Raw genomic sequence first — 25,783 nt, forward strand, 5'->3', positions numbered from 1 at the left:
TTCACCTAGTCTTTCCCTTAGTGTTATGTATTTTAATTATGAGTTAGGATTTCAGTAAGTCAGTGCACTAAAGTTTGGTCCTGGAAGCAGCAATATCATCATCACCTGGGAACTTGTTAGAAATATAAATCTTGGACTAGACTCGAGATCTACTGAATCAGAAATTCTGGGGTGAGGTGGAGAAAATAATTTGTATATTAATAACTTCTCTGGGTGATTGTAAGCATGCCAGAATTCAAGAACTACTGCATTACATAAATTTTCCAAAATTGATTTTTGTACAAATTTTTTAAATTTTAATTTCAGGGGTACATGTACAGGTTTGTTACATAAGCAAATGGGAGTCATGAGAATTTATTATACAGATTATTTCATCACCCAGGTATTAAAATATTTCAGTGAGTTATCAACATTTAAAATAACATTGGAGATACATCGGAAATATCTTTTCAATAAATTATTTTTCCATCTATTTGTTTTAAATTTCATGGAATGCTTCATCAATAATTATAGTATTTTATCAAAGAGTGAAATAGTTTGAAATTTTTTACAAGTAGATTTGTTCTAATTTTCACTGCTATCAGAAAATCTAAATTAGTTTTTTAAAAAATATGCCATTGGTAGTGTTGATCTTTTTGTGTAATTTTAATTTTGCTGATTTAAATTCCATTAGAAAATTCATGCATAAATATGAAAATAAAATTAATGTATGAGCTTCCTTTAAAAAAGAACTAAATTGATTAAATACATTTCCATTCACATATTTATGTTCTTATCAAAACCAATTTTTGAAGAGCTGATAATAATAATAAGTAACACTTACAAGGAGTTTTATATGTGCCAATTGCAACCCTCTAATCTTGACAAAACTATGGGGATACAGTATTGTTATCCCTATTTTACAAATGAGGAACCTGAGTTATATCTGAGTTATAGATGTGTTAAGTAGCCACCTGGGGCCCTAAAGCTTGCAACTAGGAATTTAAACTCTGGATCAGAATCCATGTTCTTAATTATTATGATGTTGTTATGTAGCGACGGCTTAAACAAACAGCTGAAAATATTAATATATACTAAATACTCAAAAAATTACTATAAGTAATGCTTGTAACCTTTCAAATATTTACTTTCTTTTTTGCAATACATAAGTGTCATTGATGCTAAATATATATATACATGTATATGTGTATACATATGTGTATACATATCTATGTGTATGTATGTGCATATGTATATTCAATTTACTGCCATTTTTCATTTTCTAAAATTCTCAAAGCTAAATCTGCCTAGAAAAGCATAAGGAATTGAAGTTGCTAATTTCAGCCTTAGTACAAGACTGCTGGATTCACTTAAACGTTTCTGATGCAAATTGGGTTTATTAGACTATATAAGTAACAAGAAAATATAATTCTTCATGATTTGTTGATTTAATCATGATATGCATCAGTGATTGTCAGGTGGCAAAGGGCAAAACAAGAAAGGATAATTATATCAAACAGTTTTCAAGAGACAGTTATTTTCCACTCCTGTCTCGTTACATTTTCTGCCTTGTATATATACATTTACTTTCTCCTATCTACAATTCTGTTACTGTAAAAGCTAACATTTATGAAACATCTATCATGTGCCAAGGATGTGCTTTCTATGGATTATTACGTGTAATAGTTTGAACAACTCTAGAGATGGTCCATACTATTATTCCCATATTACAGATGGGACAACTTGGCACAAGGAAGGAATTTATCTAAAACATAAAGCTAGTAAATGGTCAAGCCAGGATTTGGTGTCAGGCAGTTTAGCTTTACAGACCTTGTCACTAAGTACTACACTCCTCTGGGGAGGGAGAAGAGAGCTCAAGGAGAGGAGAGGAAGAAGGGAAGAATGCTGAAAGCATTTTGAGAAAGTTCGTGTGCAGTTATTTATGTAAGCATCTCCACCACTGAAAATTGAGCCCTGAATACATGATACTATGCTTTTCTTAGAACACTTGTTTTCCATTTGAGACTCTGAAATGCATATATTATTTGGACAAATGAACCAAAAGTTTTTCAATTTTTTTTTTTAATTCTTCAGGATTTATGATTCAGGATGGCCCTTTTGGATCTTGTGAAAATAAGTACTGTGGTTTGGGAAGACACTGTGTTATCGGCAGAGAGACCGGGCAAGCAGAATGTGCCTGCATGGACCTTTGCAAACGGCACTACAAACCTGTGTGTGGATCTGATGGAGAATTCTATGAAAACCACTGTGAAGTGCACAGAGCTGCTTGCCTGAAAAAAGAAAAGATTACCATTGTTCACAATGAAGACTGCTTCTTTAAAGGTAAATGCAGGGTGAACTTTAAGTGTCACCCCACTCTATTTCTTTTCTTTCTCAACTAGTGCCTTTAAGATTAAACGCTAGCAATTGTATATCAGCAAGGGTCTAAAAAGGAAAAGAAAAACAAAATAGCCTAAGTACTCCACTAAGTAGCAGTGTGTGGAAATTTACATGGAAACAGTTCTGATATTCAGTTATAAGAATAAAGCTGGCCAAAATATGACTCAAAATTTAATATAGATTTCAGCATTGCACCATATGGCTTCCCAATCATGAATTATCTTAGGGACACAGGGTGGCCAATTCAGTCTACAGGCCAAATTCAACCAGTAAAAAGCACTTGGAGTGGAATTGAGGGACTAGTGAGTGCCAAGCCATGCTGTGATAACATTTCATTCCTTCCTGATTAAAAATGATGGTTTCAGTTTGCACTACGTAATTCAAATTATATGGAACCAGTAGATGCCCACTGAAATAACTAGAAGAACTCATGCTAAATCTCATTAGTGAATCAGAGATAACCATGGTTTAAAAATATTAAAGTACTGGTATTCACTTTCCTGCATTTGAAAATCATTCATTTATAGAAAAGTACTGAATTTGTAATTCATTATTTTTACATGCCATATAAATAAATCATTGAACAGTTTTAACATCATTCAATTTTTATACATTTATTTGTTGTTTTCTTGTTCATGCTGTTGGAAATATTTTCTCATTTATAGTCATGACTCAGTCTGAAATTCTAGAGTTAAATGTGTAGAACTTCCATCAATAACTAATCTGATTTCTAATCTTTGGTCAGTGCCAAGTCTCAGTTTTTCAGAATATTTCTGAAATGTATTTATACTTAAAAACCTATTTAATATTTTTATTCCTAGCTTAAATGTATGGCTGAAAAATATTTTTATTATACTCCACTCATCCACCTTTTAAGGTAAATTGAATAATTAAAAATTATCCTTTTTCAAACTTACTCTAACACAATATTATTTCCGATGTGATTTAAAAATGACATGTAGAGCTTTTCAGATGATGCAAGATGCAATGCTCTGTTATTGTTGCTGCTAGAAATCCTTTAACACATTTGAAGTAAAACCAGGATAATTTACTTACCATAGTGTACTGTGTGCCTCTTATATACATGTGCAGAGAATTTTATGACAGTAAATTCCCTTCTTTTATCAAAACAATAACAGATACTTCGATTTCAAGTTTAGTTCAATTCCCTTTTCTATGAAATCTATTTTACAAATACTTAATGTTTGTAAAATATTAGAGAATTTTTTTTCTGTCATTTTGACACAAGATGGTACAGTGGAAATTATACTATTGCACTGATACCTGACACTATGAAATTATGTACATAATATATAATATGTAACTATTCAAATATTTTAACTTAGCATCATATTCTCTAATTGAAGATTTGTTCACCTGACATCCATATGGAAATACATAATATTAAATATCATGTGGGGGTCAGCACAGTGGCTCACGCCTGTAATCCCAGCACTTTCGGAGGCCGAGGTGGGCAGATCACCTGAGGTCAGGAGTTCATAACGAGCCTGGCCAATATGATGAAACCCCGTCTCTACAAAAATACAAAAATTAGCTGGACATGATGGTGGGTGCCTGTAATCCCAGCTACTCTGGAGGCTGAGGTAGGAGAATCTCTTGAACCCAGGAGGCGGAGTTTGCAGTGAGCCGAGATCGTGCCACTGCACTTCAGCCTAGGCAACAGAGAGAGACTCTGTCTCAAAAAAACAAGTAAATAAACATATATAAATATCATGTGGGAAAAATAGTTTGGTGTATTTAATGTTCTGTTTTGTAGCTGTATGCTTAGGCATAATACCATTCAATGTCAGGATAAGATAGGTGAACAATAGATTGATTTTATTATAAAGTAAACATATAAAATAATGGTTTGAAGAACTTCAGTCTTATACTAAACATATTTATTAGATCTATTGTTACTTAAAAATACTTTCTCATCATGTGTAGTATTAAAATTTCATTTCTACTGTCTGGGTAATTTACCAAGGGTTAGCATATTTTCCAGGTCTCAGAAATTATGGATCTTTTTTTCACTTAGGTACTTAACTTGGTGTTTTGCCTAATATACAACTAACTCATAAAATGACTTTATTTCATCAGAAGGAAGTAAATAATATCAACCAAAACAATAAATTGCCTGTCTTATTAGTGTGCATTGGGCCAAGTTTTGATTGTAAAAGAAGATTCTGTAAAGCTGAGGCCTGATATTAATTTGATAGCTAAAATTAATCTTATAATTGTGAATTATATTTTTTGTGGAGTTTCAACAAGTTATATTGCTTGCTATAGTGGCCTAGTGGGAGAAGCAAATCAAAATATTAGCTTAAAGAACTGCAAAACTGTATATTCATTTAGATATTTTTTAAAGAAAAAAATGAAAAGGTAAATTAAAAAAAACAGAAAATATATTTGCTACTTTTAGATTTTTAAAAAGTGATTGTGAAAACCTTAGAATGTTAAAAAACTGTTGGCCAAATCCAGTTCACAATCTGTATTTTTCTGTAAAGTTTTATTGAAATACAGCTACACCCATTGGGAAAGGAGAGTTGAGTAGTTGCAATAGAGATCTTACGACCTCTAAATGCCAAATGTCTTCTTATGTGGATCTTTTCAGAAAAAGTTTGCTAACCCCCTGCTGTAAAAGATTTTTGGTACTTTAAAATTCATTTAAAAAATTAGTAGCAGATCTTTACTCTTCTGTATCTTCTTGACTATCCTGATGAATACAGAGACCTACATATGTGGTAAAATTAAGTAGAATTAAATATATATGCAAATGGTGGAAATAAAACAGGAAGTCTTAGTAAGACCTAGGGATAGTGGTAAAGTCAATATCCTGGTTAGGATATTGTACTCTAATAATACAAAATATTACCTTTAAGAGAAGCTGGGTAAAGATACATGGGATATGTCTGTATTATTTCTGACAAATGCATCTCATGAAGAAAATTTTAATTAAAAATTCCTGGAAAAATATTGGAAGATACGTAAAAGTTTTTAAAGAAAGCAAGATTTGCATTATTCCTTACTGATTTGCACTTTAAGGTAAGTCCTGTTTGTTTATATCAGATTTATATTTGGCATTTATGTTTAAACTTATTAAGGCCGGGCGCAGTGGCTCACACCTGAAATCCCAGGACTTTGGGAGGTTGAGGTGGGTGGATCACGAGGTCAGGAGTTCAAGACCAGCTTGACCAACTTGGTGAAACCCTGTGCCTACTAAAAAAATACAAAAAAATTTGCTGGGTGTGGTGGCAGGCGCCTGTAATCCCAGCTATTTGGGAGGCTGAGGCAGAGAACTGGTTGAACCTGGGAGGTGGAGGTTGCAGTTGCAGTGAGCGGAGATCATGCCACTGCACTTCAGCCTGGGTGGCAGAGCAAGACTCTGTCTCAAGAAAAAAAAAATATTAAAATAATTCATATTTGTAGAATGGGGTGTATTGATGCATTGTTTTAAAGTTAAAATCTGTGTTAAAAATCTACATTTCTATATAAAGTATTTTTATGTATACCTATACCTGTATATCAGCTTTCTATTACTTGAGTTACATATTGAAATGACTCTGTGGTAATCTCAACATTTTTTATCACTATTGACTTTTAAATATACATGTAAATTTACCAAGAACTTTTTAGTGATTTGTGATTTGTAGAACTATAGATAAAATAAACAATATACCTATGAATATAATATTTTTCTAATTTATTCCTATTCACATTTATTTGATCATGAAATAGCTGGCTATAATCAGATATAGAATATTGTAGTATTTGTTTATTGGCATCAGATACTTTGTGATGATGCTCAACGTAACATAAAACATTGTATTTTTATAAAATGCCTAGCTGTTCATTTTTGTGATGAGACAGTTCTGCCTTAAAGTCATTTCCCTCACAAAGGGCTTTCTAACTGCAGCAATTCACAACATCCCTTAAAGCAAGCACAATTTCCTCTCACCCTGGCATCTGGTCATTCCCTCATACAAAACATCTATACTACTGAGAGTATAGATGTAAACTGGAGTAAGAAACTCAAGATATAACCTATGCCAAAATGAACAGGGATTTAAACCTTTTACGAGCGTCAATTGAACAGAAACCCTTCTGCTATTTACTGTGCTGAGAATAAAACTGCCATAAAGGCAAATGTTCTGTGCACTTAAATGTGCATCGCAAACAATAACAACTTGAGAAATATGGTTGTCACAGCTATCTGTGCACGATTAGCATGAGATCTGACATTGTTTCCATTTTTGAGACATAATCTGAACAGACTTTTGTATTACATATTTACATTAGTTATTTTACCTGATTTTTTATTTTCTTCTTTCTTTTTTTTTTAAAGAAGGAATTTGTAGATTTTAGGCTAACAAACTGGCTGCCAGATATATTTTAAAATATATTAGTAAATGTCATGTGCTAATCCACGTTTTTTTTGTTTTTTTTTTTAAGTAAGGGCACCTTTGTAAAGCTTCTGTTTTATGTTAACACAGCCTTTTATACCGTTTAAACAAAAATAGCAGCCTGAATAAATCTATATACACTGAAAAATGATATCCAGATTTTTGTTTGTTTGTTCTGTTTTTTTAGTCAGTACTAGCCAACTGAAACCGCAGGTTGATGATGAAATACATGATTTGGACAATAAGAAATGTAGGTAAACTTTTTTGAGGCCAGAATACTGGCACACAGTGTTTCCAGTTCCTCTGAATTCACTTAGTACCCACAACATCAAAACCAATTTTATTAATCCTTTATGTTTGGCACATCTATGTTAACCTTTTTTAATTCGGTGGTGTGAAACCTTACATATTTGATATGTTTACCTGCCATTTATAAATACATAGTAGATATATGATAAATGTTTTATATATGTATAATAAAATAATCTAAAAGAGGTGATTAATACTTAGGCAGACTCGTCAATCATTTTGGGATTTTGGGATATTAGACATTAGGACTATTCAACAAATGTTACCAGAGAGTGGGAAGGTAGGAGAAAGGGAGACAAATGGACAAATGAAAAAGAAAAGAAGAGAGACAGGTAGGGAAAGGTGAGGGGGATTATGAGGGGAAGAGATACAAAGAATGCCAGCAGGAGTAGAGATAATAATAACAAATTGAGTATTATTTATCTCAAAACACTTTCATAAATGTTAAATTATTAATTAATCATTTTAACAAGCCAATATACTATAGTGAAGGCAACAAACTTACAGTTTTAAAAATGGCCTGTCAACATTCTCACAGTAAGTTAACCTGAACTGGGACAGGAACCAAGGGCGGAGGCTTCCCATTTAGTGCATGTTTGTTCCAAATATGTCTGCCTAAGGCTACAATATTGTAATATCTCACTTGCCTATGTTTCTTAATACATTTTACTTTTAATAGTGATTTCTTTTTTTTTTTTTTTTGATGCAAATTGTCCTGGTGTTTTTATTCTTGCCTTGGTTTGAAAATTCTCCCACATAGAAATTGTCTATGTGTCTACATGTGAGATATATAGAGATGTATCTCTATATATATCTTTTTTTTTTTCTTTTTTAACTTGACATCATTTAGAAGCAACCTGCCATCTATGGTATTGGTGAAGATTAAATCATGCATTTAACGTAGTTAGTGACCAACAGAGGAACATAATAAGAAATTATTATTGGGTTTAAGACTAGAACTTTAGTAAATGACACATTTGATTATAATAAATTTTCAGACTTGAGTTTGTGAAGTCATACATATTTTCTTTTGAGTTTATATTGGGTTATAGTCTTATATCTGGTCAAATTAACATAGAAATGAGTTTACAAGATTATAATAGGCTAATTGGTGGTGGTCAATTTTCTGATTTTAGATAATTATATTTAAAGAAAAAATAACTACAGTGAGTTTGGAAATATATTTGTTATTGAGTGACATTTGTAAAAGTTTAACTCCTTGTCATCTTTCTTACTGATGATTTATTGCAGGTTAATTTTGTTTATCTTTTATGACAAATAGAATATCTATCAGATCTATAACTTAATATTATTTTACCACCCCACTACATTTCCCCCCTAAAATAATTTTAGTGATTATGCAGTGGGTTTGTTACTGCATTTAATTTCTGTCAAATTTTCCCCTGTAACGTATATATAAGAATTAACTTTAACATTCAAATACTTAGATAGTCTTATCTTGTTTTTATACATTTTCATGCTGTTTCTTTTTTCTTAGTTTCAAGATGTGAAATATGTGTTTGAGCTTACTATTTTATTTTGTGTTTTTTTATGGAAGTATGGATATTCCACTACTAGTCATGGGCACAATAGTCAAAAGTGACAGAAAAAATCAAGAATATTTCGTCAGTTCAAATAGTTTTTCTTCTACTTTGTCTCTCTCATAGCACAAAGTAGAATGGAATTTTACATGGAATTCTGGGAGATACAATTCAAGTTGTGATTTGGGTGGGGACACAGCTAAACCATATCATTCCACCCTTGGTCCCTCCAAATCTCATGTTCTCACATTTCAAAATGAACCATGCTGTCCCAACAGTCTCCCGAAGTTTTAACTAATTTCAGCATTAACCCAAAAGTCCACAGTCCAAAGTCTCATCTGAAACAAGGCAAATTCCTTCCACCTATGAGCCTGTGAAATCAAATGCAAGCTAGTTCCTTCCTAGATACAATGGGGGTACAGGTATTGGGGTAAATACAGCCATTCCAAGTGGGAGAAATTGGCCAAAACCAAGGCGTTACAGGGCCCTAGCAAGTCCAAAATCCAGCAGGGCAGACAAATTTTAAATATCCAAAATGATCTCCTTTGACTCCAGGTCTCACATCCAGGCAGGTTCCCATGGTCTTGGGTAGCTCTGCCACTGTGGTTTTACAAGGTACAGACTCCCTCCTGGCTGCTTTCATGGCTGGCATTGGGTATCTGTGGCTATTCCAGGTGCACAGTGCAAGCTGTCAGTGGATCTACCATCCGAGGGTCTGGAAGACAGTGGCCCTCTTCTCACAGCTCCACTAGGTGGTGCTTCAGTAGGGACTCTATGTCGGGGCTTTGACCCCACAGTTTTCTTCCACACTGCACTAGCAGAAGTTCTTCATGAGGGCTCCGCCCCCGCAGCAAACTTTTGCTTGGGCATCCAGGCGTTTCCATACATCTTCTGAAATCTAGATGGAGGTTCCCAAACCTCAATTCTTGACTTCTGTGCACACACAGGCTCAATACCACATGGAAGCTGCCAAGGCTTGGGGCTTCTACCCTCTGAAGTCACAGTCCAAGCTGTATCTTGGCCCCTTTCAGCCATGGCTGGAGTGACTGGGACACAGGGCACCATGTCCGTAGGCTGCACATAACACAGTGACCCTGGACCCAGCCCACCAAACCACTTTTTCTTCCTGGGCCTACAGGCCTGTGATGGAAGGGGCTGCCATGAAGGTCTCTGACATGGCCCAGAGACATTTTCCCCGTGGTCTTGGAGTTTAACATTAGGCTGCTTGCTACTTATGCTAATTTCTGTAGCTGGCTTGAATTTCTCCTAAAAAATGCATTTTACTTTTCTACTGCATTGTCAGGCTGAAAATTTTCTGAACTTTTATGCTCTGTTTCCCTTTTAAAATGGAATGCTTTTAATGGCACCTAAGTCAGCTCTTGAATGCTTTTCTGCTTAGAAATTTTTTCCACCAGATACCCTAAATCATCTCTTTCAAGTTCAGAGTTCTGCAAATCTCTGGGGCAGGGGCATAGTGCCACCAGTCTCTTTGCTAAAACATAAAAAGAGTCACCTTTGCTCCAACTACCAAGAATTTTCTCATCTCCATCTGAGACCACCTCAGTCTGGATCTTATTGTTCATATCATTATCAGCATTTTTGTCAAAGCCATTCAGAAGTCTTTAGGAGGTTCCAAACTTTCCCACATTTTCCTGTCTTCTTCTTAACCCTCCAAACTGTTCCAACCTCTGCCTGTTACCCAGTTTCAAAGTCATTTCCACATTTTCAGGTAGCTTTTCAGCCATGCACTACTCTACTGGTACCAATTTACCATATTAGCTCATTTTCACACTGTTGATGAAGACATACCTGAGACTGGGAAGAAAAAGAGGTTAATTGGACTTAACAGTTCCACATGGATGGGAGGCCTCAGAATCATGGCAGGAGGTAAAAGGCACTTCTTACATGATGGTGGCAAGAGAAAAATGAGGAAGAAGCAAAAGCACAACCCCCTAATAAACCCGTCAGATCTTGTGAGACTTATTCACTATCATGAGAATAGCACAGGAAAGACTGGCCCCCATGATTCGATTACTTTCCTCTGGGTCCCTCCAACAACATGTGGGAATTCTGGGAGATACAATTCAAGTTGAGATTTGGATGGGGACACAATCAAACCATATCACCTCCCATAGACATTTCACTTATCATATTCATTTTCTCAGTATCCTCTTGTCAAATGCTGAATGCAATATTTCTGTAACTTATAAAATATTGAAAAGCAAAGAATGCCTTTTACAATTTTTTCAATATAATTGATTTTTCTTCTATATTTCTGTGCAAAAACACAGTGATAAAAAAACTTTTCATTGATTACATTCAGAATATGTAATTGAGGATAAAATGTTCTAGAAAATACAGTTGAAAAGTGTTCTCTATTAGTCTGATTTATATTTCACTTCTGAAATTCTTTCTGAAGAGCACCCACAGATATTTCAGAGAGCATAGGAAAACTTATTGATAAAAATTTTAAAACCAAATGAGAAAAGTGAAAAGCTTTGTATCTTATCACCCAGATAGTTATGTGAAAAAAGTGTTTGGATGGAATTACATTAAATAAAGGAAATTCTGGACTTTCCAGAATGATGAAAAAAGCATTAATAATTAACAATATTGCTCTTTTCATACAGGTTAAGCAAAGTTTAAAAAACCGTCTTCAAATCAATTTTTTAAAAATTTAATTTAATGCAGTAATATGCTAACTGTTTTAGTTTAAGACATCATATCATCTAGCTAGAAATTATTTATCGGCCCTCTGGTTGCGATAAAGCATTCATATATTGACTGCTGTGTGTTCCAGCAGAAGCTTCACATGTCATGTCTTTCTTTCTTTACGTGACAATCACTTTAAGAACTTGTTTCTTTAAGTGCCTTTAGTCAGTATGTGAATTTCTAGTAGTTAGTACAATATCTCTCCAAAAGCCCCCCTGAACATGCATTGTAATCACATTTTTTCAATGCTTTTTGCTCATCACCATAGCTAAAGAGCACACAAATGATTGCCAAAGTTCTTGAGTAGATGTACTCTCCAGTCCAAGATGAAATAAAGTCTTCAATATGTAGAAACAATATTGAACCATAATTAAGTTATAATTTGAATATGTACCCTGAATAAGATGTTTGGCTCCAAATCTCCTCACAATTATACACGTAGAGAACAATTTATAGAGAAAAGACTATTAACAGATAGTTCTAGCATAAAACTTTGTGTTAAGGGTGGAGATACTGAATGGAAATTTTCACTTTGCTTATTTCTAACATAAATTAATAATGACTTTCAAAAATCCATAATAATTTTATATAGAGATGTAATATACAAAGTGATATGGTTGATTCAAACAGCTGATACTTATTTCCAAAGCTTCTTTTCCAATTACTGTGATTTGAAGTTCACAGGCAAAAGTGTGGAAATACATCTGTAAGTAATGTTTAAGGGATGAGGATAACAACTTGGTTGCTATCAAGTGACAGATCAGGAAAAACATCAAAATGTGGCAGTCAATTCATAATTTATATTTGAGTTCAGAATCATACATTAAGAATTGTGGCAGATTTATAGAAAAAATAAATAAAGTGTTTTCCTTGTAGTCCGGTTAAGTGGAAAAAATTTGCCAAAGCTGGACATAAATTATTTCTATGTTTAGATTGTATTAGAATTCATTAGTATGAAGAAGCAAGCTGGAAGAGGGAAGGTCGATTTGGGCCTTTTTGTGATTGTCCAAAAGAGATATAGAGATGATGACAATTTCATTTAAGATGACGGAAGTGCCACTGATAAAATGTTTTCAGACTATCTGACCTAATTTGCCACAGATTGAGTATGGAGTTCATGGTAATTAAAGAAACTAGCTAAGCAAACAGAAGATTGGGGAGCTATTTACTGAAATGCAAAACACTGGAATCTCCTTGTTAATGTATGCAGGGAGAGAATATATGCAGGTATATGGTGATTTCAGATTAGTCTTTTAGACAAGCAAAAGAAAGTGTCATTTGTGCAGTTGGATATTTGTGTAGAAATCAATACAGTTTGGATCAGGAAGGCATATATTTAGGAGCTGTAAGTATGACAATAAAGGGAAAATGCCAAGGGACTGTATAGTTAGGATAAAGTAAAGAAATAGTGCAGATTGAGAAGAATGAAGAGTTGAGGATGGAACTCTGGTGCACTTCAATCTTCAGAGGTCATGAAGAAAAGCAGAAGCAAGCACAGGAGACAGATGCATAGCCACCAGTGTTGCAGAAGAAGAACCAAGGCAAGGAAAAAAAGTTGTAAGGAGAATGGAAGATTGGGCTGAATTAATTGCTGCTGAAATCAAGTATGATGAAGATTTGAGAAATGAGCATTGATTTGGAAACTTTAAGGCCACGGTTAACTTTTGGTAAAACAGAAAATAAGAGCTGAGGAAATGAGAGACCAAGATCATTAGAAAATTTTTATTCTAAAAAAATTATTCCCATCCACCTCTTCCTCCTGATAACTACACACATATATTCAATGTTCAGTGTTCAGTATTCAATATATGTGTGTAATTGTCAGGAGGGAGAGGTGGATGGGAATAAGCAAACATAGAAGGAAAACTTATCCAGCAAGAGGAACAGGGCAATTGCAGGAGTAGAGCCTCTGGATGTGGTAGAGAGGATGAGACCCAATACACAAGTGGCAGATTTAGCTTTCGATGAGAGCATGGCTTATTCCTTCATTAAACAGAAAAAAAAAGGAAAAACAAGATTGGATGCAGGTAGCTGAGTATATTTCATGGTATAAATATATGTTATTCTCATCAGATTGCTTATATTTTTCTCAAAGAAATAAGAAATGAAGCATCAGTTGCAAGTAACAGAGAAGGTTTGGGAAATTTTAGGAGAGAAAAAAATACGAGATAACAGAGAAGAAGAAAAGACTGCTGGTGTAGTGTAGGAATTCTAGCAGTGCTGAGGGAGTATGATATTGCTGTTCACAAAGTTAAAGTCACAATGGACTTTCATGGTGGTTGTCTTGTCTCCAAATAGAGTTAGCTGCTTAGATTAATGCACTGAGTAATTGAAGAATTCGTTTTAACCAGGAGTTTTATTTTTCTAGGAAGAAAATCTAATTAAAGAAAGGATCGAAAGCCCTATTTTTCATCTCTCATAGGGGCAGTATTATTTTGTTATGTCTGCTTTATTGTAGAGAGTCTAGGATCCAGAGAGCTCCTGATGGAGATCTTCAGCCTCAGCTTGTGTATGGACCAAAATGAACTCCCCAGCCAACTCTACATCCTGGAAATTTTATGACATATTTTTGAGATAACTTCTTAATGCTGGCATTCAATTTACATCTGCACCTCTTAGTTAAACCATTAGTAATGGATTCTACTTAGGCTGGTAAACCAGGACACACCTTTCCTGGGTATTTGGAAAGCATATAGACATACTGTTGAATTTCAATGTGTTTTCCATTTCCGGTCAATGAGCAGTCACTAAAGTAGGCATAGGACAAATTACACAAACTTTGTTTATTTATGACAAAAAAGGAGATTGACAACTCTTCAAAACATGGTATGGATGAACAGTTACCTTGAAACATATCTAATACTATATCACTTTATCACTAATTCAGTAGGCAAGCTATAAGTAAACATTATTGAGACTAGCGATTGTTCTGTGGTTAAACTTTGGCAAATGAAACTGCTTTGAGATAAACAAAGTGTATAAAGTTTTGGGCAGCTAAAACATTTTCAACTTAATTTTTCTAAGTTATGCATATTTTAATTTTGTGTATGTTTTAATCCATCAGGCTTGTAGTCATGGAATACAGATTGACTTAGTCAATGTGATATTTGCAGGGTCATTGGCATTTACTTTATATTTTTAATAAATTTTTTCCTAAAATAAAAGAAAGTGCTATTTAAAAAATTGAGAAACATAGATGAACATTGAATTAATTGAAAGAAATAATATTATATCTTAATTTTATAAATTGATTATTTTATAAATGCTCAAAATGCTACATGCTTGTCAAAAAGATTTTAGGTAGTAATTCATGTAATATATCTAGAAAGATAAAATATGTTCATATGTGTATCATGGACAGATATGTATGAACAAATATGTTTTTTTTAATTATTCACTGATAATCATGCATTGGAACTAATCAGGTGGCGGATCTATTCTTAACGTTCTCTGCAAAGATAGAAATAGAACACGGTCTTAGTTTTCCCAAATTGGTAGAGGTGAGTGGTGAGATAAATCAATTCATGGCCAATGATATATATTTTTTTCCATTGCAGGAGACTCTCATTCTTTAAGTTTAGATTAACATCGGTCCCTGATATTCAGGGACATTGAAATCATTCTATGTCAAAACAAACCTATCTGCCTTTTGTAAATGAAACTTGTTCCCCATAGTATATATGTGCCATGTTATATCCAATCATTATTCATGGACATCCAATTTTTTTCTTTTGCCAGTTTATTATTACTAAGTGTGAGATGTTAAAAGATGGAGCAGAGATCCATGAGAACCATATATATAGCAGCAAACGAGGTGCTTAAGAAAACAACAGCATAGATGTTAGAACTCAAAAAGAATGTGTGGAGAATTAATTACACCTTTTGTCATGCACGTTACCCTCCTGCAGCTTTGAAAGATACTGCATATTGTTTTAATAAGTAGGCAGTCTGCCTTAAAAAGTCCTCATCATCAACCTTACTAAGTTTACTCTGAAAACTTAGAGAGATGCTGTTCACTGACTCTGACTTTCAGACAGTAAGCGGTAGTATCAGCACCCGTGTATACAGAAGTTTATACACACATTAAAAAATTTAGAAAACCGTGTCTGGTGAATAGCAGATTTTGACTACAGTGAATATTGTAAGGAGGAAAACTTCTGGAACTTCTCATTTGCATTGTATCTGTCTGGTCATTGTGCATTTATCTAGTCCCAAAGGCAGAATATTAACCATACAGCTGTAGCCTTGAGGTGGAGTTTTTATGCCCATTAAACCCATAATGTCTTTTGCATATCCTCACATTTACATATTTTCAAAATAAAATCGTGTGTGTTAATTCCCTGTATAAGGCCATAGAACCGATTCTTGTTTAACTTTTACTTGAAAAAGGCATATAGACCCATATCAATTGCACTTTTAGTGAAACATAAAAGAGCATGTAAGTTTGTATAGAGTGTTTTCCATATTCAGAATAATAACTATGGCATTTAGCTGTGATGACAGTCTGCAAAACATTAGAGTGGGATTTGGGGATTTAATTAAATTTATGTCAAAATTACTTTAAAATCCTAGGGAAAAATATGCCTGAGTAACATAGCACATGTTTTGGCCTTTAAAGATTTTAACAAGTGGAAACATTTACACGACACATTGGCACAATCTCTGTAGCTCAAAAATAACTAGTGTATCACACAGCAACAGCTTTGTTCATTAATTCCATAGTAAGTATGCATACCAACCTCCGTATAAATTTGTTACTGCTGTGTCTACATCTACTGGAAGCAGCAGGCATGGAAACAAATTCCATTTAAATATATCTATAAATTTGTAAAATAAAGAGTATGTCATGCCCTTTCCATGTAATTCTAATTATTTCAGCAACAGGAACATAAAATAAATAAATGAAGAAAGAAATACAAATCTTATCTAGACATCTAGACATTATTGTATGAGCAATATTTGCTGTATTTGACTCCAGGTCATCATAAATATTTATAAAACTTTCTTCCAAATACTTGCCTTTGTTATTCAGAGGCAAATCCCTCCCTCACTTCAGTTTCCCCCTCACCAAAGAGGAACCATTTCATCCGTCTTTGAGACTTAAAAGCAGTAACCCTGACAGACGTACATCCTTGCAGAGTGGTTTTTTGAAGAGGCTGGGCAGGGATGCCATTTATAACCAAATCTACTGACTTCGTTTTTTTAAAGAAAAATTTAAGACTCAACTGTTGGCCGGGCGCGGTGGCTCACGCCTGTAATCCCAGCACTTTGGGAGGCCGAGGCGGGCGGATCACAAGGTCAGGAGATCGAGACCACGGTGAAACCCCGTCTCTACTAAAAATACAAAAAATTAGCCGGGCGCGGTTGTGGGCGCCTGTAGCTACTCGGGAGGCTGAGGCAGGAGAATGGCGTGAACCCGGGAGGCGGAGCTTGCAGTGAGCCGAGATCGCGCCACTGCACTCCAGCCTGGGCTGGGCGACAGAGCGAGACTCCATCTCAAAAAAAAAAAAAAAAAAAAAAAAAAAGACTCAACTGTTAAGCACATAAAAAGCAGCCATTTTCCAACCTCGTTTCCAATCAAATTAGAGCAACTGAACAATTTTAGCGAGCCTCTAGCTATTTCAAAACATATCTTTTCACCAAACTACTTGCCCTGAATCTTGTTCTGGTCATTCCAATGGTGCCATTGTTCCTACCTCTGGAGACTGGTGAATTTCTTTACTTTAACCACCAATAACTAGTACTAAAGAAAGAAAGTATGGTTATTATTCCTGATATCAGTGAAAATTTGATTCCAACTGGTTTCTTGTAATTTTCATGGGAGACTTAGGTGTGTCTTTTTTCAGGGCACTCAAGTCTCTTTCCCACTCTTCTATCCTAAAATTTCTGTCTTTTATAGTCACTTGGGAGTTTGGAAGTTTTGATTCTGAGAACTTACCACAGATTGAAACATATTGCACATTAACTTCAGAATTCGTATGTCAAAATCATAGATTAAAACATTGCTGCTTAAAGGTGGGGCCCAGAGAAGCTTCCAGGCTTAGCCACGTACTGAATCAGAAGCCCCATACTGGTCAGAAGAAATCGTTCTCGCGAATCTGTCCTCTCTTCCGCTTAGTTGCACTTTGAATGTTCAGGGTCTTCTGTCAAGCAATCTCAGTTAGGTCCCTACTGGTCTGATTCTCAGAGTTTCCTTAGCTTTGAACATCAGTGGCAAAGGTTATGCTCTTTATTCTTACCTACTTGTGAGTACCCAGAGTCTTCACATCAACAGAATAAAACCAGTATTTTGTTTCTTGAATTTTTTTTTCTAAGCAAATAAATAAATAAATGAACACATATTCACAAAATTTGGTCATAATCGTTTTCCAAAATAAAAAGTGGCTCATCATCTGCTTTATAGTGATATTTTTTAAAGAGGCCATTCAAGGAACTTTTCTTTGAACACAGAACATCTGCAATGTGGTAATAACGTCTCTAGGTAAGCATAGAAGTTCAGTTACTTTTAACTAAACATCAACTATAACATATGAAGTTCCTTGCAGATATAGTCTATTGTCAAGCAAAGACAATCTTGTCCAACATTGTTTATGAAATAGTATATAAATTAAATCATTTTTAAAATTTCAAAGAAGCTATATAATGCGAAAGAACATCTATAAAATAAAATTATTTAGCAAACTGATAATTTTTCCTAATTTACTTTAGTATAAAGTGTGTTTTTATATATTAGGTTTGTTAAAGCATAATATCTTCCAACTGCCCTTTTATATGATAGTTTTACAATGATAAATTCATGATATTAGGCTTGTTAAAGCATAATGTCTCCAACTGCCCATTTATATGATAGGTGTATAATAATAAATTCATGATGTTAGGCAAGATTTAGGTAATTCATAAATATACATTTAAAAATATACATATACATAGATTTACATGAAACTTAATAGTAATATTATTAAGTTTTATTTTCTCAAATATTATAACAACATACCAATGACTTTTTTAAAAGCCTGGCATTCATGTTACACTGATATGTCTTCATAGTTGACTGACCGAGGAATCAATGATTTTAATATTAAAGAACAAATTAAATAAGAAAGCACATTTATATTGGTGTTAATTCTCCAATCATTATTAATTTTAATATTTTTTCTTAACTAAGTAAAGATGTATACATATTTTTGGGTTTATTGTGATTTTTTTCTGTTTTTGCTTTCTAAAAACATGAATATCTTTTATAATCTGAGTTCCTGCTGAATATGTCTTAAAAAATACATAAAGAATTTTCATGGAAATTGTACACTACCAGTGTGGCTTTCATAAACAATTTGGAATAAATTTCAATAGTACATTTTCTTATTCTGAGAAAAATAAATAAATAGGATAATTTATATATTAGTTCTTAGCACTAATCAATATTGGGTTGCATTTTGAGAATAATAGAACGTTCCATTTCTAACTGCAAACTCCTAAAACAGTTGATTAAGTGAAATTAGGAGCCATTTTAAGAAATGATCCTCTTGAGTCCTTAGCTGTTTCAAGATACAAAATCATCACATTCATATTTTGCGCCTACAATTTCATGCTAAGATATATATTTAAGGACCAAGTCCTGTGAGCTTAAAAGTAAGTGCTAGAATCCATGAGATTTTTTTTTTTTTTGCTTGTGAATCTCTGTTATTAAATCTGAGAATTCTAAGAAAAACTGAGAAAAACTATTCTTTAGAGTTTTAGAATTTGAGTCCATAGAAAAAAAAAGTTTTCTTCCATGTGTGGCTATTTTAAGGCATTTTAGGATATTCAAGGATATTTTTCTTTTTACTAATTTTTTTCTCTAATAGTGTAGTTTTTGTCACTTTTATAAGTTTAGGGTTTTTTTTTCTGCTACAGTTATATCATTGAAACAAGAACTGAAGACTTGAAAAATTGGTACGGGCCCCAAAGAAACAGAGTAAGGGTGGCCAGGACATTCAATCTTTGCCTTTCAGGTATAATTGATCTAGGCATCTTATGCTTTTAGAGAGAGAGAAAAAAAAAAAAAAAACTAAATATACTTTGGAAAATTCATATAATATCCCTCCAAGTGGCTTACTGTCTATAACTAAATACCGAAAAATGCTCCATGGGCCTCAATTGAAAAACCTATGAATGTCTGATTTGGGGGAAAATCTGATGGACCTCCCATAGTTGTCTGACTTTTGTTAAGAATTTTTTAACAAAGTCTAGGATTTTATACATAAAATTTATGTTGTAAGACTATAATAGTTTTTTAAAAAACACTTTTTATCAAAATTCCAATATAATTATAATAATGATATTTTATTAAACTATATTTAAATTGCACTATAGGTAGAGAAGAAAATCAAGAAGTGGTTTTATGCAATAAACTTGAAGAAATAAATGAAAAAAACTGTTTCTTATTTTCTTTTTATTTTCATGGGAGAGAAGTATAATAGTTTTTGATAGGGACTAAAGAAAGAAGATTTTTAAAGTATATCTTTGTGCCAGAAGGAAACGAAAACTATATTTAAATGCAACACTTAGGGACAGTCACATCGATAGTGTCCTTTAAAATGTGCTAAAAGAGTTGGCACATAAAATATGTAGACTGATTTATAAAGGACTTAATAACATAGCTAAAAAAAAAAAAAAAAAAATGGATGACATGAAAAAAAAAGTTAAAGCTTAGAATTTGACATCCTGTAGGGATAGCACCTATTAAAGGGATACCATTTCAAAAGTGTTGAAAAGATGTTTAATATAGTCTACCTTCAACTGTCTCTAATATGAGTAGACTTACTGAGCTGTTTAATTAGACTTTACCATTCAAACATCTAAAAGTAGTTATGAAAATCTTAATATTGGTGGGTACGTTAACAACGTAAGATAGCAGATATGAGGGTAGGAAATAATTAAGCATTCCCACAAAAGTTTTTATTTTAGAAATTATTATTATTATTTTGAGACGGAGGCTCGCTCTGTCGCCCAGGCTGGAGTGTAGTGGCGCGATCTCCTCTCACTGCAAGCTCCGCCTCCCTGGTTCACGCCATTCTCCTGCCTCCGCCTCCCGAGTAGCTGGGACTACAGGCACCCGTCGCCACGTCCGGCTAATTTTCTGTATTTTTAGTAGAGACGGGGTTTCACCGTGTTAGCCAGGGTGGTCTCAATCTCGTCATCTCGTGATCCGTCCGCCTCTGCCTCCCAAAGTGCTGGGATTACAGGCGTGAGCCACCGTGCCCGGTGGAAATTATTTTTAAAAAGATAAGTATTATGTTTTAATCCATTCATTCTCACTTTAAAAAGACATATTCAATGAAGAATTTTTAAAAAGTACAATCACTGATTTATTTAAGGTTATCCCTATTGCTTGTATTATTAAATGTGTACATATGCCCTTTCCTGATAATTTAAAACATTATGTACTTTACAAAACTAAACACCTCTCTTTACTACTATAGCAGAAAAAGAAAGATAGTTTGGATAAGTCTTATTACTACTTAAAATCATGTCAGCGAGATTCTCTATTTTCAACTCAGTGAATTAATATAAATAAATACTTGTTTGATAGATTAGACATAAATTTACATATTGACCTGATTTTACAAATTGCCTTTTGGGTAGGTACAGTCTTCATTAAAGTAATTCAAAACTAGGCAAAGTATCATTATAGATAATTTATAATATAAAGTTGGTAAGTATGTTAAGGAACCTGGAACAATGAAATATCAGAATACATGTAATGAAGGATATCTAGGTAAAGAAACTAAAGAAAAAGAGAAAATCTAAAATGTTCTACATGTATACGAATCTTTGTTTGGCTTTAATTTTTATAAACCCAATCGTTTTTGTATTTATTTATTTATTTATTTATTTATTTATTTATTTATTTATTTATTTTTATGGAGACGGAAACTCGCTCTGTCACCCAGGCTGGAGCGCAGTGGCGCGATCTCGGCTCACTGCAACCTCTGCCTCCCGGGTTCAAACAATTCTCCTGCCTCAGCCTCCCGAGTAGCTGGGACTACAGGCGCACACCGCTACGCCTGGCTAGTTTTTTGTATTTTAGTAAAGACAGGGTTTCACCACGTTGCCAAGTCTGGTCTCGAACTCCTGAGCTCAGGTAATCTGCCCGCCTCAGTCTCCCAAAATGCTAGAATTACAGGTGTGAGCCACCATGCCCGGCCTAAACCCAGTCTTACCCTTGTTTTTTTCTAACCACGCAAACATTTCAAGGATATGAATACCATTTATAAAAGACATATACGATTATCTAAGTCTCCTTCTCAAAACACCAAAAGTAAATTTTAATACCCAAAACGAAATTCATTTTGTTAATCACAGCTTAGAAGGTTTCATATGATCTGGCCAAAGCGGTATCTTAGATCACTCTCTTATCACTCCCCCTCTCTGCTCAATCTGCATGATAGGAATCAGCTCATCTTCCTTTACATCAGTACTAAAACCACCTCACTCCTACCTGAGGCCCTGTGTGCTGTCTGTAGATGGTCCATCTTCTCACTTCACTCAGGACTCAAATGTCTCATCTTCACCCTATTTAAAATAATCTTCTATATGCTCTTTCAAAATTCTTACCAAAAATACTACTAGTAATTTAGGTGTTCTGTTTTTGTTTTGTTTTGTTTTGTTTTTTTTGGTCTGGATTTCCATTAAAATGTAAATTCAGGCAGGGCAAGGACATTGTTGTTATAGCTCAGCATCTAGAATTGCGGTGGCAGCTCAGGAAAGATGTGATGAATGGATGGATAAACAAAAGTTGAAAAGTCTATTAAAATATCTTAAAATATGATAATAAAAGTGATTTAAAAGAACAGTCACAGATTACAAATAAATGACTGAGTTTACTAAAGAGTTAAATGGCACCTCCAGGTGGATAGTGTAAATAAAAAAAAATTAAAAAAGAAAACAAGTTAAACAGTACTGATATTTACCAACACATTATTAAACATGTTTTACTATTGTAATAATCTCTCCACAATAAAGAGTTGGTGTCTTCTAACCAAGTATGACCAAATAAGTGCCACAGTTCTATTGTTTTGATGTGCTTTAATCTTCTCATGCTTCGAGGTATACTTGGGCACCTTGGCAATGACTTTAGGTCTGCCATTCCTTTTTTTTTCTTTTCTCTTTTTTTTTTTTTTTTTTTTTTTGAGATGGAGTCTCATTCTGTGGCCCAGGCTGGAGTGCAGTGGCACCATCTCGACTTACTGTAACCTCCGCCTCCTGGGTTCAAACGATTCTCCTGCCTCAGTCTCCCGAGTAGCTGGGACTACAGGCGTCTGCCACACCCGGCTAATTTTTGTGTTTTTAGTAGAGACAGTGTTTCACCACGTTGGTCAGGCTGGTCTCGAACTCTTGATCTCAGGTGATCCCCCCACCTCTGCCTCCCATGTCTGCCATTCTTATTAACAAGTTTCTGTTCTTGCTGAGAACCCGGGTTACTAACCACTTCCTTGGTTGTTCCTGTTGCTCTTTGTGCTTCATTCACAGTATTAGTTTTTCTGTTCTGATGGTGTCTTTTGTCTCCAACATTACATGCTTGTTCAGCTACTGTGTAAAGCTAAGGTCTTCTCTTCTCTTCTCTTCTTCTCTTCTCTTCTCTTCTCTTCTCTTCTCTTTTCTTTCTGAGATGGAGCCTCGCTCTGTCACCCAGGCTGGAGTGCAATGGCATGATCTTGGGCTCACTGCAACCGCTGCCTCCCAGGTTCAAGCCATTCTCCTGCCTCAGTCTTCCATGTACCTGGGACTACAGGTGCATACCACCACACCCGGCTAATTTTTGTATTTTTAGTAGAGACAGTTTTCTCCACGTTGACCAGGCTGTTCTCAAACTCCTAACCTCAGGTGATCCATCTGCCTTGGCCTCCCATTTTGCTGGTATTACAGGAGTAAGCCACCACGCTTAGTCAAAGCTAAGATTTTCTAAGTTCACTTTACACCCTCAGTCTTCCAGTCATGGGCTCAGAACTTCAGAGATACTGCTGGTTACATATTCACTAAATACAACCTGTTAGATGTAGTTTGCTTTGGTGTTTTCTTCACAAATGTCTGACTGTACTAGAAGGAGTTCACTTTGTCTTTGGTTTACTTACTTGTCAACATATATTGTCTGTCTTTCTCTGTCTTCCCTCCCCCCAAAATGGCATTTCAGGGGATCAGGGCTATTATTTGATTTTTCATCACCATATTCTCAAATCCTAGAACAATATCTGACACATAGCAGATATTCAGTTAATAAGCACTAGCTTAATATATTATTGAATGAGTAGGAATAGAGCAGCTCCTTGGAAGTTCACTAAGACTGGCAGAAGAACTGTAGACCTTTTGATGATACTTGTGTGTAAATGTATTAGTCAGCAGATTGACATTGTAGGTGACATGAAGTCCAATAGATTGAATTAAACAAAAAGTAGGATAGTTACTGGTGCATATAATTAAAGTGGCAAGGGTAGAGTACAGCTGGGCACTGGGGCCTATATAATATCCTATGAATGTGTCTTCTGTCCACATTTCTCCTTCTTTCCTTCTTTTCTCCTCTGCACCAGCTCTACCATCGGGATGATATTTTTATCATGTACCCACAGCACCCTGTGGCTTACTTTTTCCCATGTCTCTGTCTTGTGGAAAAACTTCTTTTTCACACAAATTCTGATTAGAATCCCATGGTTGACACAGCTGGGTAGCATGTCCATTCCTATTCCTTTGCCTATTGACCCCACGACCCCATCCCAGATCTCCTTCAAATATTGATGATGGAGTTACTCTATTCAAGAGGATATGGTATGAGGGAGAAGCATCTTCCTGAAAGAAAACTGTAGTGTCCTTACCTATAGGAAGGAGATGGAGACAGAGGAGTGGTGAGCATCTCACTAAAGAATATATACAGATGGCAGTCTGGGCACGGTGGCTCAGGTCTGTAATCCCAGCACTTTGGGAAGCCAAGGAGCGCAGATCATGAGGTCAGGAGATCAAGACCATCCTGGCTAACGCGCCGAAACCCTGTCTCTTCTAAAAACACAAAAAATTAGCCTGGTGTGCTGGCGGGCACCTGTAGTCCCAGCTACTCGGGAGGCTGAGGCAGGAGAATGGCATGAACCTGGGAGGCAGAGCTTGCAGTGAGTCGAGATTGCGTCACTGCACTCCAGCCTGGGCGACAGAGCAAGACTCTGTCTCAAAGAAAAAAAAAAAAAAAGAATATAATACAGATACCAAATATATGTATGAAAGAGACTCAAAATTTTTCATTAGGAAATTGCAAATATATAAATGACAATGAGATACCAAAACACACCTAGTAGAATGGCTAAAATAATAATAATAAATGGACAATACCTAATGCTGGTGAGGACACAACAGTTTGGCACTTTCCTATGAAGCTAAGCATAATCTTACCATATCATTTTTTCTTGCAGGTTTCACACAACTGAGTTAAAAATTTATGTGCACAAACAAAAAACCTGCACTCAAATGTTTTTAGCAGCTTTATTCAAAATTATCCTAAATTGAATGAGATGAAGATGTTTTTCCATAGGTGAATGGGTAAATAAACAGTGATATATTCTTATTATAAATACATACATGTACAATATGAATGTTAAAATAAAATACAAATATAATGTGTGATAAATTAGTATTTCAAAATATATGTATAATATACACATAAATATCCCTCTGGCATATTGAATATATTTAACCTTATGTTTATAATATTAATACAGTCATAAAATAAAATAAATATATGATATATAAATATAAGTAAATACAATAAAAAAAAATGAGCTGTCAATTCACAAATAGACACGGAGAGACCTTAAATGCATGTTGGAAGTCAAATAAGCCATTCTGAAAAGGCTGATTCCAATTATATGACATTTTAGAAAAGGCAAAAGTATTGAGACAGTAAGGAGATCACTGAGTCTCAAGGTTTTAGGTAAGGGGATGAATGAACGGCTGAAACATAGAGTAGTGTTAGGGACCTGAAACTATTCTGTATGATACTGTGATGGTGTGTATATCACATTATACATTTTTTAAAATCCACAGAACTAAATGCACAACACAAATAATGGACCTTAACGTAAACTACAGACTTTAGTTAATAATGTACCATCATCAGCTCATTACTCGTAACAAATTTACTACATTAATTCAAGATGTGAATAATAGGGGAAACTGGGATTTTGTATGTGAATGAAACTATCTGAATTCTCTGCATATATATGTGTAATTTTTCTTTTTTTAAATTTTGAGACAGAGTTTTGCTCTTCTTGCCCATACTGGAGTGCAATGGTGCAATCTTGGCTCACTGCAACCTCTGCCACGCAGGTTCAAGCGATTCTCCTGCCTCAGCCTCCTGAGTTATCTGCTCATATTTTTCTATAAACATATTCTAGGAATTAAATTTTATGAAACAAAAAC

At 34.6% G+C, this 25,783-nt stretch overlaps 1 protein-coding gene and 1 long non-coding RNA gene across 6 annotated transcripts in view; both read left to right on the forward strand.

The window, feature by feature from the left end:
• The window catches only part of FSTL5 (follistatin like 5), an 811,548-nt gene that overhangs the window by 263,974 nt on the left and 521,791 nt on the right, over positions 1-25,783 (forward strand). For all 5 annotated transcript variants that reach the window (XM_050791292.1, XM_050791294.1, XM_050791296.1 and 2 more), the window contains exon 4: positions 2,074-2,322. In XM_050791292.1, coding sequence (XP_050647249.1) covers positions 2,074-2,322 — 249 coding nt within the window. The remainder of the gene's footprint in view (positions 1-2,073; positions 2,323-25,783) is intronic.
• LOC126955095 (uncharacterized) lies at positions 2,329-24,565 on the forward strand. The gene is made up of 2 exons (XR_007725812.1): positions 2,329-24,277; positions 24,309-24,565. It is a non-coding gene; the product is annotated as an uncharacterized LOC126955095 (long non-coding RNA).

This window comes from Macaca thibetana, chromosome 5, assembly GCF_024542745.1.
Source record: "Macaca thibetana thibetana isolate TM-01 chromosome 5, ASM2454274v1, whole genome shotgun sequence".
In the NCBI taxonomy this organism is placed as follows: domain Eukaryota; kingdom Metazoa; phylum Chordata; class Mammalia; order Primates; family Cercopithecidae; genus Macaca; species Macaca thibetana.